Here is a 14,780-nt window from a genome sequence, read left to right on the forward strand (position 1 = left end):
GCTCTCTTTGTACTTTGTCTTTGAGGAAATCTAACGTTTGTTGTAAATCAGGTTTTCCTTTGATTTGTTCGTAAGCAGTATTTTCTGTACTGTAATTATTTAATGTGCTGCATCTCTTCCGATAATCTTAGCCGGCCTGGTTTACTTGTTTTGATACGATTGTTTTGTGGAATTACAGGGTCTGATGAAACATCATCAAGAGATAGCTGAATATTTCAACCGAAGGGGTGTGTCTTTAATTTTCCTTTTAAGAAGAAACCTTCTGCAGCGATATGTCTCTATATTGGCAAATGATTATGATAGAAATACGAAGCAACTAAATGGAACTCACAAAGCTCATGTGCATCACAGAGGCCAGGTTCACCTTTTTTCCCCTTGATCTTACAGCCCACAGTGTGATAAATTTTATTTTATGTCTGCAAATTTTGGTATCACAAATCAAGGATGACCCCCCTACATCTTAGCGCACCTTTAACTACTTTATCTTCTGTGCTATTTTGGATGTGCCGCAGAATTAAAAAATTCTCCATTTTTCTTCTCTGCAGGCTGATGTTCTTGCTCAGTATAAGCCAACAATAGACACAAAATCGTTGATTGCTGAACTGAAAAGGTCTGATAAGTTGGCAGCTGATGGTTTAGTGAGTTTCAAGAAGATCCGGAGTATTGTCCTGTACTATGAGGATGTGGTCAGCAATCGCACTGTGAGCCCTCTTGCATTATGTTCATGTTTGGGAATTAATCAACATTTATTTCTCTCGGTAACATCTATTTTGCTTTCTTTCAGAAGCTTACAGATGTGCTGGATTTTCTGAAATTGCCAAAGATGAAGCTATCCAGTCGGCATGTGAAAATCCATACTAAACGGTTGCGTGATCATATTGATAATTGGACTGATGTTTCTAATACTTTGAATGGGACTCAATACCAGAGCTTCTTGAATGGTCGAAGATGACCAAATTAGCTAGGTGTAAATAATGTTGTAGTGAGTTTCATTCTTTTGACCCCTTCTTTCTCCCCTGCCATAGCTAGCAGAGTAAGCCAAAGTTGGCACTTGTGTCCATCATGTGCTAATCCAAAGGGCTCATTTGGTTTCCATTTGACGTCCTAACATATATATAAATTAGCTGATTAAATTAATAGCTTACCATACAAAGTTTTTAAATTCAGATAGAAGGCTTTTTTGCCCAGTTTAAGCTTTTAGTCTCCAGGACACGGATCGCAAAGTAGAGCAAGGGGATACCCTATTACATCAGAGCATACAAAGTTATGATCATCTTACACCAAAACCTCTTCCCTTAGATCAGAATATATAAGTGGTTGATGATTACATTATGTTTAGGTATCACTTCACTGTTCCTGATTATTGTATGACGATGTTTGGATAGCTGTAGATTCTGACGGCTGTAACTGATAAATGGGGAAACATAGTCCAATAAGACATGACCTGTTGATGATCTAAGGTAGTTAATTTATTATTGGATATTAGATGTTCATGATTTCAGGACATAATATGGGAAAATATACGATTATGATTTCCAAGTACAAATACTTAAGTACTGTTCAAAGTTATTTGAGTGCTCAATTTTGTGTCAGAACTTGATATACTGCAAGGACTATTAATCCGACATTGCACAGGTGCTGGTGCCTGATTTTGCTTTAGTTGTGATTTGTTTGCGAAATTAGAATAGGAGATACTAGAAATTCTATTTAAATCCATCTAATATACTTACTTTGTTCCCTAATTTCATTCAAGAGATCCTGAGGAAAATAATTGGGTTCCCACCGAGCTGAAACAATATGCTGATGGCTAGAAAAAACCCTCGTCTCTTCTATTTTAAAAATAAAGTAAAGATAAGAAAAATATCCTTAGGAATTAAGAGTTTGAAACCTTCAGGACATGGAATATTAATGGTGTGAGGTGCTTTGAAATATATTGCCTTGTAGCAGAACCTTTTTTATTTTCTGTTACTTTCATTTCATTGATGATCACTACAATTTAAAATAACTGCTGTGCGGACGTAATCTTCATTCTGATTTGTGACTTCAAAATAATACCAGATAACAGAACTTTCCTACTTTCTGTTGTTACTTGTCAACAATGACCACCACAGTTTAAAATGACTGCTGAGCTGAAGCAATCTTCATTCTAGTATGTGATATTATTCAAAACAACATTAGTCCCTTTTGCCCAGATGCACAATCGATAAGAAAATAGTAATGTACTAATCCTCATTCTATAATATAGAACCCCTGGTAAGTTCAATAAGCAGCTTAGCTTCCTATCGACCTTCAATTATGGTAACAGTCGCACTGCCGAATATGCTGCTGTCTGGTTTGCTTGATGACGTCTCTGTTTCCATTTGAATTCTTTTAGCTGCAAAACCAGGCTGCTTAGGAGTTGGCAATGTGGCAATATCTGTAGCAGCTAACATCATAAGCACTTGAGACATCAATGGACGATCATCTGGGTTCTCTTGCACACACAGGAGCCCCACTCTGGTGCATTTGAGTACTTGATCTGAGTTGAACGAGCCATTCATGGTTTCATCTGCTAATTCTACGCCTTTCCCTTCGTTCCATAAGCTCCATGCCTGCAGAATGAAAAACCTGACGAAGTTATCTTGAAATTTAACTGAGAAACACAACTTTTATGTATGGATGACTATGTTCCTACATGTCCTAGAAGATTTAGGTGATTTGAGTAGGAGTACACCCCTCTGTTTCTTCTACCACTTATTATTTCCAGCAGTAATACGCCGAAACTAAATACATCTGATTTGACTGAGAAGACTCCATCCATTGCATACTCTGGAGCCATGTAGCCACTACAGAATAGCCACGTCAATATGATTAATATTGGGAAACTCATTTGTATAATCAAATATTTGTTTTCCCTGTTATCATACTTACTATGTGCCAACGACTTTACACGTATTTATTTCTGTCTCTTCACTGCCAAACATTCTTGCCATCCCGAAGTCAGAAATTTTGGGAATCATCTCCTTGTCTAGAAGAACATTACTTGCCTTCATGTCTCTATGGATGATTCTGTATCTTGAGTCCTGGTGGAGATACAGTAATCCTCGAGCAATGCCTTCTATGATAGAGTATCGCACTTGCCAATCAAGTTGGATACTGTTGGACTTTTCTGCTGACATATGCAAACACATGTTGGTAATTTTGTCAGACAATATTTGAGGTCAGAAAGTGAAAGGTTGAGAGGTTACCAAATAGGAAGTAGTCAAGGCTCTTATTTTCCATGTATTCATAGATAAGTAGCCTTTCTTGTCCACTAATGCTATAGCCAAGAAGCCGGACAAGGTTCCGGTGCTGGAGTTTAGCTATTAACATAACCTCATTCTTGAACTCATCGAGACCCTGTACGGATGTTTTTGAAAGTGTCTTAACAGCTATTTCCTGTCCATCCTCGAGCTTACCCTGTAATTTTGAAAGAGATGCTTTCAAACTTTAGCAGATCAGAGTTTTCAAATTGCCGTAGTTTGTTGATTTAAAATGATTATGTTGTTCCTTTCGATTAATTAGTGTTCTTGATGTTGCTTATTGTTTCATCAATATGCATTGTGTAGATATGCCATATAAAATGCTAACCTTGTATACTGGTCCAAAGCCACCCTCGCCGAGCTTATTATCGATGGAGAAACCATCGGTGGCAACTGCAATTGTCCCCAGATCAAATATTGGCAGTTCCAAGTCATCATTGTGACTACTTCCATCGTATTGGCGGGGAGTGCTCCGTGAACCGCCGCTCCATTTACTCGATGCTACAGCCATACAAAGTCAGAATAGCATTCAGAAACGTCATGTAATTAGTTCAGTCGAAAGTCTACTGGATGCTACCTGTTTTTCTTGCTTTCTTCTTCCCTCTTGTCCAGAAGAAAACACCAGCGATTGCTAAAAGGAATGCCAGCGCGCAGACGCTGGCGACGACTGCGACTATTACGTGTTTCTTCTTGGATTTACTTGTTATACCTGTGTGATAAACCATGAACGGTTAGTTTGAGGATGCATATGCCTGCACATTCATCTGGAGTTCTAGAGGAACAGATGCTTTTATGAGCATCCCAAGATGTCACATGCTCTTTGCTCTGCTTCAGCAGCCGAGGCCTGAGTGCGAGCTTCAGATGCCCCCAAGAGCTCTGGCGCTACACATCGGACCAGCTTGCAGTTGCAAATGAATAAAGCAAAGTGATGCCTGACCGGGCCCGGGCTGCTGATGCTTTGGCAGATTTGGTTGTCTGGCTTTTACTACTGTAATTATTGAATCCTAAAACGCTTTGTAGCTCTGCATGTGCCGAGTGGTGCTGAGCGACCAACCCGACCACGTTTTGTGGTTTGTGGCTGTGGAGGCCCCGTCCTACCAAAAAGACGCTGCTGCGGCGACCACGTTTTGGCTGATTAATAACCTTGTCACGGAAGCTGGGTGTCGGACGCCTGCCTATGGTGATGGTGATTTGGTTTCCAACAGATTTGCTGTGGCTGCCATGTTATGAGCATCTCTAGCAGATCCCTTAAAACATCCCGACTCACAAAATAATCATCAGTTTATGGTTTTCGACGAATAAAATGTCCTGAATAGAAACCATAAAAGCGTTTGACCCGTAATTTTTTTTGATGGGCGCGGTAAAATCCTCCCTTGATCTGCGAAAACAAAGCCCCCCTTCCCCTAACTCCTCGCCCTGTTGGTGCCCTGTATCCCGTGAAAGCGGTTAGTAGGACATTTCGGCGCGTGCGCTCCCCGTAGCCGCCCGGCGCCCGCCCCGGATCCGACGAGCCAAGCCACTGCGACGTCGCCGCCGCCCTGGATCGACCGCCACGAGCCACTGCCCACCACGAATTCACTGAGCCGCCACCGGTCGGCCCCCGCCCCGGATTCGCCGAGCCGCCATCGGTCGATGCCGCCCCGGTGAGCCTCTTTTCTTTCCCTTGTAGCTCGGTCGCACAAGTTTCGTTGATGCGAGCGCCGATGCGTTTTTTTTTGTAGATGGATTTGAGCCGTGCGAGCAACTTTTGCTCGAGGATTCGTGCTCGTCCGACGACTCGAACGTCGAATCGATGCTCGAGCGCCATCGTCAGCAGATGGTTGTGGCGGTCGTAGCCGTGAAGGAGGTGGAGGATCGAAACCGCAAGAGACAGCGAGGTTCGACCGTCGGCCGTCTTTGCATCCCTCGCAACCGCCATCTCGGGAATATGATGTTGATGCAAGACTACTTCACGGACAATCCAACATATTCGCCGCACCTCTCTCGGAGAATGTATCAATTGCGCTGATCACTCTTCGTAACTTGCGAAGCCAACTGCCGGTTTTTTACTCAAAGAAGAAACGTCGCGGGCTTGTTGGGTTTTAGTGCCTATCAAAAAAAATCTCCGTAGCTATGCGTGTGATTGCATATGGTATTCCAGCTGACTATGCCGATACTATAATTGAGTCAGTGCGTAGATTTGCCAAAGTGATGATTCGAGTCTTGTGGTCCTGTCTATCTTCGTGAACCCAACGAGGAAGACACAATAAAGTTGATGGCAGCAAATGAGAAGCGAGGTTGACCCGGCATGCTAGAAAGCGTTGATTGCATGCATTGGACTCGGAAAAACTGCCCGAAGGCATGGCACGGGCAGTATTGTGGCAAGTCTCGTGATGCAACAATTGTGCTAGAGGCCGTAGCATCCGAGAATTTATGTATTTGGCATTGTTTTCCTTGTATGCCGGGTACTCTCAATGATATTAACGTGTTGCAACGGTCTCATTTTTTTGCTAGACTTGCTAGTGACGATACTCCAACTTGCAACTTCATGATGAATGGGTATAAGTATACAAAGAAGTACTATCTAGCAGATGGTATTTATCCCTTTTGATGTACATTTGTGAAGAGCATAAAAGTCCAAAACTGCCCACTGCCGACGTCGACGTCGTGGAGCATCAAAAGGTCCAAAACCCATGGCATGTTGGTCCGCTCCGCAGAGGCTGCGTTACTGCCGACGTCGTGGGTTTGGCCTCATTCGGGAGGGCGGCTCAAGTTTCTACGAGCAAGCGTTTAACTAATTCCTAGCATTGTTGCCTCATGACTGCCAACCAAATCCATGGCACGCTGCACGGGCTTCACGCTAAAAGCATCTTCAGCCGAGCCCCCAAGACATCCTTTTTAGTCGATTTTTTCGCGTCGGCACATAAAAATCGGCTCAGTCGCGTTCCCAGAAGTCCAATTTTTACCGGTTCGGACCGAAATTGACGTCGGCGAACCCAGGCCGAACCCGACGTGCTGGGAGCGATCGGGGGCACCGGGCGAAATGATTTTGGCGCGAAAGAGCCGCGGGCCCGTCGAGTCAGCGACACTCGCCTCGTCGTCTCGCGAACGCCTCGGTTTTCCGCAGGGAATCAATGCCAAGGCTGCCGCTGGTCAGCCTTCCATTGATTCCTCACGGGGCGGCTCTTCACGGACGGCGCGACGCCGCCTCACTCCCCGCCCCGCGTACCCACGCCTCCCCGGCGGCTATAAAAAGCATCGCCCCACCCCCGCCGTTGACCACAGACGCCGTGCTCCCTGTCTCTCTCTAGCGCCCCCGAACCTCTCTGTCTCTCTCTCCGCCGCCGACGAACCTCTCCTCTCTCCCAGCCCATCCACGACAATGTGCGAGCGGTTCCCCGGCGATGGAGCGGCGGCCAACGGCTTCGCCGCCGCTCGCTGCAGACGTGGGAGGCGTACCTGCTGTTCGAGGCGAACATCCCGGCGCCTCCAGACACGCGCGCTGGGCCGACATGATGGAGGCTCAGCGCCGGAGACGTCCCCATCCCCCCTGCCGGACGTCGTCGCGCGCCCCGATCACTTCGCCAGCGAGGGCGACCGCGTTCGGTCGTCGCTGACCGAGGAGCAGCGCGCCTCCCCGCAGTATGCCGCCGACAACCACGAGGCGTGGGCGGCGTACTTCCAGCACCGTCAGGAGCAACGCCTCGCCTCCTTCAACGGGGCACCGGTGGTGGCGGGCGGCCGGTGGAACAGCGAGGGGCAACGACTGTGGTGGTCCGTCCCCGACCGGACGCTCCGCGAGGTTCTCGCGCACCTCGAGGGCGGCAACAACCCGCCGCTCACATACCCTCGAGGGCCGGCCGCCGCTCTGGTGCCCCGCCAGGCAATGGATGCCAAGGAGGTTCGTCTCTGGCTCGTCGTCCTCGTCCCGTTCCTCCTCCCACTCCTCGTCCCACTCCTCTGGTTCTCCTGCGGTGTTCGGCGTCAAGGCCGAGCCCGCAGGAAGACCTCGCTCGGCCGGCGCACCCGCCCGACCGGCATCCTCATCAACGAAGGCGGCGGCCGCGCCTCGTCCTCGGCCCCTCCCCGACTCGTCAAGCCGAAGACAGAGCCAGGGCTCCCCGTCGTGAAGACGGAGCCCCGGCTCGCCGGCGGCGTGAAGGAGGAGGCGCTCGACGACGAGGCGGCCCTCAAATGGGCACGCGACGACTGGCTGCAGGCGGAGAAGGAGCGCCAGTGCGCCGCCCTCGCGCGGTTCGAAGCTCGTCGCCGTGGCTGGGACGAGGGAGGTATCGTCGTCCTCGAGGACAACGACGACGATGACGACGCGCCGCCACCGCCTGTCCGCCATGGAGACGCCGGGCAGGGGTCCAGCAGGGGCGGCCGCGCCATCGAGAAGGAGAAGGCCGCCGCCGATGATGACGACGGCGGCGACGTCGGCGACTTCGTCGCGCTGATCGAGTTCTTCACCCCATAGATTAATTTTTTTAATAATTTATGTAAAACGTCGAACATGTTTAATATGAATATCAAGTTTGCCCAATCTTAGCCTAACTTCGCCGAATTCAGCTTATTAAAAAAATTAAAAAACGCGTCCTGGGTGATCCTGGGGCGAGCGGCTGGGAACCCGCTCGCCCCCGCGCCGATTTAAGCGCGGCTCGCCTCCAGGGGACGCGTAAAATCGCTGTATGAGGGGCCAACGGTTGACGATGCTCTAAGGTTTATAAGCACGAAGCAGTAGAGAGTGGAGGCTGCATAGCTTTTCTTACGGAGGAAGACTGCATAACCCTGTCCATCTTTCAGTTGGCAAGGAGCATCTTATCACTAGAGCTTTATCCTCATTAGCGAAATTTCACCCACCAACTCCCTCAAAAAAAGAAAAAGACCTACCAACTGGTGGTACGATTCTAGCCACGTTCCACGTGCCTCTCGTGGCCTACAAAGGCCATGCATGCAACATTGGTCCTTCCCTAGTGTAGTGTAGTGTGGTAGTACCACACGTCCAAATCAGCCGGACTCACCCCGGGCCACATCACGAAAGAGCATTTGATTCCCTTGGGAAAAAGAGGAAACCCCGTCGCATCGCATGCTGCCCGTCTTCTTCGTCCTTTCGATCGTGGCATCAGACAGAGAACGTACTATCAAAGCATTGAGCGTGGGGGGGAGATACACGTTGAGGCTCGACGGAGACCTCACAGACCAGGTGTGATTCCCGCCGCAGCCGGCCGACCTTGACGCGCTCCTGATCCGAGAAGCCGATCGACCGACGTCGCCATGTCACGGAAGTCAGAACAAGCTGAGTGGCCGAATCCCCAATTCCAATTCCCCATCGGTTTGCCGTCCCAATCGGGCAAATTCGGAGCGATTTGCGAGGGCGCAGTAGATGCCTTTGCGAGAGCGATCGCCACCAATCTGCTTGCCAATGGCATGCAAGCATTCACACGCGATGCCTCTGACCCAACAGAAATGGATCAACGTGTCGACTACTGAGCATATGCTACGTAGGAGTATGCCCGAAGCTTGTGAAACAAAAGTGTAACGAGGGTGCGTACGTTCCACTAGAAATTTCGGACCTTGGGTCAGGTGAGATGCACGGTTGGAGTCGTGGAGCCTCTCGTTTCGGTGGCGGCGCCTGTTCCACCGTACTACTACTAGCTCGCATAGTTGAGCTTTTTGCCGCGCTGTGCAGATCAAAGCTTGCGCTGCGCCTTTTTCGGATGCATGAATGGCCCTGCTTTCGGGACTAAAAGCTCTCGGGACCAATTCATGGAGCGATGGCTGGCTGTGGTCTGGTCCCTGTCCAACTTAAGCACCCCCTTTTTCTTTCCTTTTTTCTCGTAAGATCGGGCTCATGATAGAGAGAAATGCAAGGGAAAGGACGCGCTACAGTACAAAATGCAACAGTGGCTCTCGCCATCTAACATGATCCCCTAACAGAAAACGAGCGGAGCCCCATTTGTTTTTTCGCAACAGCCATATGTAAATTGCTTGAATTTGCAACTCGGGTAAGTGGGGTCGGGAAGAAGACGACGCGCAGCCCTAAGGCCGAAGATGGCGCCCCCGTGGCGAGGTGCGGTGATGTCGAGGAGGCCTTGGACAGGAGCAACCCGAAGCCGGCAACGACGCACATATAGGGGGCTCGAGGGTTGACTGGTTCAGATGGGTGTATGGGCTCGCTGGAGAAATCTGGTGTCCGGGGAGGTTCAAAGGGGTGGCTGGGGAATGCGGCAGCACGACGGTGGGGGAGGTCACGAGGCGCACATGGTACTACCTCCGTCTAGGTGAATAAGTCATTCGCGTAGTTCTAGGTCATCGATTTGAGCAATTAAATATATGTTATATGTCATGAAAAGTATATCACAAGATTTCTACACGGATGTAGTTTTTAAATATATATATTTTGTTACATATAATACATATTTAAATAGTTAAATCGTCGACCTAAAACTACGCGAATGACTTATTCACCGAGACGGAGGTAGTAGCAACAGGCGTCCCACCCGACGCTGGATTAGGCGGACCGAAATAGGTGCGGTCGGGAGGTTGAGGTAAGAAGATCAGTTGTTTGATTTCGATCCGAGATTGCTCAAAAATCGACTTGCCCCATACCTATTTTTAGGCTACTTATAAATAATCAGTCCCTTTTTTGGTCTCTGTGCAATACACTGGGGCAGGTCTTGTGGCGCCGCCGTGGCTCCTCGAATCCTTTTGGTGAACTCGCTGCCGTGACATGAGCCTTTGAGGCGCAATGTACTCCGTTGGTGGCGACTCTTGGACAGCGCCTTCGTTGGGCCCGACTAGTTTCTGCTGACCACTTGCAATTACTTGGCGCTTTTTTTGAAACAAGAATTACTTGGCGCTTGGGTGCAGGGTACGTTGATCCAGTTTGGCCCCATGGTTTGGTCGTGCTTCCAGTTGGCCCGGCTTTGGTTGTGGTGTGGTCTTTTGTGTTATGTGTCCTATGAGATGGGCTAGGCGTGTTTAGTTTGATGTGTGTTAGAGGGCTCAGCACCCCTTGTTCTGCTGAGCCCAACTGAGTGTGGTGCCTCCCTTCTTATCTGTATGATTGTTCTCTCTTGCCTATCAATGAAAATATGCAATCCTTGTATATTTGTGATAAAAGATGCTTCTATTTGATGGTTGAAGTATTTTTTTAGGCAACACTATAATATGTCAAATATACATTTTATGGGGCTGACACATTTAGATGTGCCATATACATCTAAGTAACTCAATAAAATGTATAAATAAAGAAAAATAAAAAATATACCCACACGAATTTTCATGTAAAATCAATAACATAGGACCCAAATGTACAATATTTTATGGCACATCTAGATGTGCTTTAGCAAAGCTATTTTTTTATATACTAAGGTCATAGTGTTGGTATCGAAAATACAGTTATTCAAAAGCATATCTAGATATGCTCTAAGTATTGCATATTTAAGTCCTATGTCATTGATTCTACACTAAGATTCGTGCAAGTATTTTCTTTGTTTTTTTTTAATTTGATTGAGCCACTTAGATATGCAATAATTGGGCACATACATACCGCTGGAAATATACTGAAGTCATTTTCTAGATACCAACACAATGTTTTGTTTTGAGCGAACACTATGTAATGCGAATGTGGTGAAATGTGCTCTAACCCGTACGCACGTACGTACGAATGTTTTTCTTTTTGGAATACTACTATAAGTTAGAATACAAGATACGTACGTATATGGAGGAACGCGGCGTATGTATTGTAGTAGAATGCAGAGTATGCGTACCGAGATCGGCGGCGGCGAGTCGGACGAAGAGTTCCTGGCCGAAGTCCGGGTAGACGCGCAGGTCGGTGAGCCCGGCGCTCCACATGACGCAGCCGGAGCCGTCGGCGCGGCGGTCGGCGCTGACGTTGCCGCTGGCGTAGGCGGTGCAGGAGCAGTTCCGGAGGCACGCCTGCCGGCACTGCTCCAGGCTGAGGCTCATGTCCACGAGGCTCCGCACCGTGTCCGGCACCTTGGCGTGCCTCAGCGTGACGAACCCGTCGGTGCCGTTCCGGCAGTCGAGCGGCGTCGCCCGCACGCAGCCGTCCCGGCCGTCCCGCAGCGCCCACGCCGCCGGCGACCTGGGCACGAAGCCGCGCAGGCAGGAGCAGACGGGCATGTTGTTGGTGTCGCACACGCCGTTGGGCCCGCACGGCGACACGGCGTCGCACTGGTCCTTGGGCGCGTACCAGTAGAGGTTCCACGTCCCGGCCGCCTCCACCCACGTCGACCGCTGCAGCACCCCGTTGTTCCCCGTGGTGTTCAGCCCCAGCCTCGATATGATCGACTCGTTGTGCACCTTGATGATTACCGAGCCGTCAGGTGAGCCGTGAGAAGTGTACTACTCCCTCCGTTCAAATTACTCGTCGCAGAAATGGATGAATCTAGAACTAAAATACATCTACATACATCCATACCTACGACAAGCAATTCAGAACAGAGGGAGTACGTGTGCCTGCGTGCGTGCGTGCATGAGCGATGAGTTTCTTACGTGGAAGCTGTACGTGACCTCCTGGGCGTTGTTGATGAAGCTGAAGGTGAAGTCGGAGTAGGTGACGGTGTCCGGCACGCCGGTGAACTGGACGCCGTCCCAGGGGCCGGAGCGCCAGACCAGGTCGTCGCCGTTCCAGATGAACACCTGGGGGTCGCCGGACGTGACCATCGCCATGACCACGGGGCCCGGCGAGGGGTCCGACGGGCTCTTCCACGCCGTCAGCGTCCGGTTCCGCCCCTTCACGAGGTCGACCCCCAGCTTCATGTCCGGGAGCAGCGTGTCGGTCGGGTAGTCGAACCCCTCCCACGCCACGCCGCCGCCCGCGCCCGCGAGCACCAGGTTGCCGCTGTCCAGGATCCGCGCCGCGGGGCTCGCCAGCGCGGCCGCCGGCTTGACCGACCACACCACGGTCGAGTTGGCCGTGGCAATGGCGAGCGTGCCGGTGGCGGACACGGAGAGCGTGGCGCCGTGGTTGTCCGCGACGCCGCCGGGGATGGGGCGCTCGCGGTTGGCGACCCAGACCACCGTGCGGACGGAGACCTTGCCGTACCAGACGCCGACGTAGGTGCTGTTGGCGCCCGGCGGGGTGAAGAAGCCGAGCACGAACTTGCCGTCGGGGACCGAGAGCAGCGTCTGGTTCGCGGCGAGCGGGCGGCCCGGCGTGACGGCGTCCCTGGCATGGCATGCCGTGGACGCGAGTAGCAGGGGGAGGACGAGGTAACAAGCAAACGACGCCATGGCTCGATCTGAAGGAGCGGTGCCACCACGACACTGTGGATTGTGTCACGCTCACGCGCGCTGGCGTTCGGGACGGTAGCTGCAGGATAGGGCGTTGGTGGAGGATTGCTGCATGTCGTCGTGGAGTGCAGAGTGGCTGCTCACTGCGAACCTGGACAGGAACTCTTCCTTTTAGTAGAGAACGCTGGAGCTCCAGAATCTCCGATTTCTGCAACGGAATTCAGTACAGATTGGGTAAAAGAGCTCATTGAGTAATACGAAAATAAGGACTCGAGACAGGGAGTCGGCCGGGAGAGTTTATTTCTGTCTTTTGTGGCTCATGTCTCCGGTTAGACACATACATCATTTCTTGTCAAAATTTGATCTTTGATTTAAGTATTAAAAAATAATTCTATACCCTAAAAATAGTATCATTGGAAACCTCAAATATGAATCCAACAATACAAGTCTTGTGACATGCAACTTATAATGTGTTAGTCAATGTGCTTCAAAAAAAATTGTTAGTCAAATCTACTGTCAAAGTTAGGCACAAAATACGAAGGGACCAGTAAACCTACACATAGATAGTATCAGTCTCAAGCTCCGGGTGAAAACCCGAGGTCTGACTCTATTGGTTATATCTAGCAATGGTGATGCTTATTGTGTCGTTACCTTGTTGAAGGCATTGCTCGGACTTGTTCTTCAGGGTGAAAACCAATGATCTAGCCTTTGATGGCTGGATCCGGCGACGGCGGCGCTTATACGTCCGTTCCCTTCCTGAAGGCGTTGCTGTTGGAAATCCTTTTCGGTGTACCAATGTTGTCAAGTGGTTGTAGGTGCGGATATGGTTGTTGTTGTAGATTGTTGATCATTGTTTCTATCGCTTAAGAGTTCTTTTTTTCATCATGCATAACTTTGGTCTTGTTTGACTTTGCTAGTTGCTGGTGTAATTTTTATGCGTGTGTGTTGGGATTGGCTGTGAGCATACTAGTTATGCAGAGACTGGGTATGTTGCTCAGCATGTTTGTATCCCCTTGATGCTTCATTTTGAGCTAATAAAATTCATCATTTGTCAAAAAAGGGATCATTAAATGGACATCACCAAATGTTCACGGACACGAACGTTTCCGCGGACATTCGGTGGGGTAGAGGACATCTAACCGGAGCCATCAAATTTCCGGTCCATTTGAAATGGATCAAACACAAAACATAGACGAAACTTAAAGCAAGTTCCATATATTACATGTAAACTGATGATATTTAACAAATTTAACCTAAACTTAAACTAAACCAAACTAAAACTAGGCCAGGTGCCATCGTCTTCATTTTTGTGCCACTGGCGAAAGACCCGCCAGGCGTCACGACATCCCTGCCAGGCCACCAAAATACGCATGCACTTTGGAGGGAGTTGTATGTCGACCGGGCGCCAGCGGCAGCCGTCCGACTCGACGGTGGTCTAGGACAGTTCTAGGGCCCAAGCCTCCGCGAGTTCGAGTATGCAAGCACATAGGCCGACACCATGGAGAACACCACTCGGGTCTTGGCAAATGCCGCCTTGCGCCGCTCTGGGTGGCACGTCTATACCTCTACTTTGCACTTTGGTGATGATGCGTTGTAGGCGCCGATGCCTTTGAGGTAATAATTGAGGCGCGGGGGCACCTCGGACAACGCCAGGGAGGACTCCTCCTCCTTAGTGGCGGGGAGGACCAGACGCCATTGCTGCCCGGCTGCATCGGAGACTCCTCCTCCTCCTTCACGCGACGTATGGTTTGGACGCGACGGTTGCACGGCAGGAGAATGGCTCCTCCTTCACGCGGTGTCGTCCGATTTGGACGTCGCGGTTCCGTGACGGTGATGATGACGCCAGCCCCGGATCGATCAATGACCGGTGTAGGGCCTCTTCCATCTGCACAACGAACTCGTCATCTGCCGACACAACGAGCAAGGGCGGCTTCTACCACGTCGTCTGAGGAGAACGGCTTCGCCTTCACGGTGGATGGAGCGGTTGAGGATGACGGGCCCGACGACTAGGGGTGATGACGAGAACTGGATCCTGACCTCCGAGCAGCCATGGCGTTCAGGTCTTCTCGGTGTCGTCTTCTTGCCCATCAAAGCGACCCGAGGTATAGTGTTGTGCGGCTGTAGATGGAGGTGTGGGCGAGTAGGAGGATCGCGCTGATAGGGTTTGCGGAGGAGGAGACTGGTCAACTTTAAAGCCAAAGTAGGCTTTTCGGTCTTCGCATCGCCGCCAATTTGTGTAGGCGATGGCCGGCCAGGACA

The 14,780-nt window shown here is 50.0% G+C and overlaps 2 protein-coding genes across 4 annotated transcripts in view; one reads left to right on the top strand and one right to left on the bottom strand.

The window, feature by feature from the left end:
* The window catches only part of LOC119269232 (nodulation protein H-like), a 2,832-nt gene extending 1,645 nt beyond the window's left edge, over positions 1 to 1,187 (top strand). Inside the window, exons 3-5 of the mRNA XM_037551026.1 lie at positions 179 to 358; positions 546 to 701; positions 785 to 1,187. Of these exons, the coding sequence (XP_037406923.1) occupies positions 179 to 358; positions 546 to 701; positions 785 to 952 (504 nt within the window). The 3' untranslated portion in view covers positions 953 to 1,187. The remainder of the gene's footprint in view (positions 1 to 178; positions 359 to 545; positions 702 to 784) is intronic.
* Positions 1,188 to 2,059: 872 nt separating this feature from the next.
* Positions 2,060 to 12,777, bottom strand: LOC119269231 (receptor-like serine/threonine-protein kinase SD1-8). 3 transcript variants are annotated; one of them, XM_037551023.1, is made up of 8 exons: positions 11,781 to 12,772; positions 11,033 to 11,588; positions 3,859 to 3,990; positions 3,610 to 3,782; positions 3,228 to 3,438; positions 2,911 to 3,148; positions 2,675 to 2,825; positions 2,060 to 2,591 (listed from the first exon to the last, which is right to left on the bottom strand). In XM_037551023.1, the coding sequence occupies exons 1-8, from the start codon at positions 12,519 to 12,521 to the stop codon at positions 2,280 to 2,282; spliced, it is 2,514 nt and encodes an 837-aa protein (XP_037406920.1). In that variant the 5' UTR covers positions 12,522 to 12,772; the 3' UTR covers positions 2,060 to 2,279. The 3 variants fall into 3 exon arrangements, with proteins under 3 accessions (XP_037406920.1, XP_037406919.1, XP_037406921.1); XM_037551022.1 differs by having other exon boundaries at positions 2,911 to 3,151; XM_037551024.1 differs by lacking the exon at positions 2,675 to 2,825 and having other exon boundaries at positions 3,027 to 3,151; positions 11,781 to 12,777.
* Between the last annotated feature and the right edge of the window lie 2,003 nt (positions 12,778 to 14,780).

This window comes from Triticum dicoccoides, chromosome 3A (genome assembly GCF_002162155.2).
Source record: "Triticum dicoccoides isolate Atlit2015 ecotype Zavitan chromosome 3A, WEW_v2.0, whole genome shotgun sequence".
NCBI classification, from domain to species: domain Eukaryota; kingdom Viridiplantae; phylum Streptophyta; class Magnoliopsida; order Poales; family Poaceae; genus Triticum; species Triticum dicoccoides.

Coding starts and splice junctions, on each gene's coding strand:
- LOC119269231 (XM_037551022.1), bottom strand. CDS start 12,521: ATGGCGTCGTTTGCTTGTTACCTCGTCCTCCCCCTGCTACTCGCGTCC. Junction 3,439..3,609: donor GCTTTGGACCAGTATACAAG/GTTAGCATTTTA, acceptor TCAAAATTACAG/GGTAAGCTCGAGGATGGACA. Junction 3,152..3,227: donor CCTTGACTACTTCCTATTTG/GTAACCTCTCAA, acceptor TGCATATGTCAG/CAGAAAAGTCCAACAGTATC.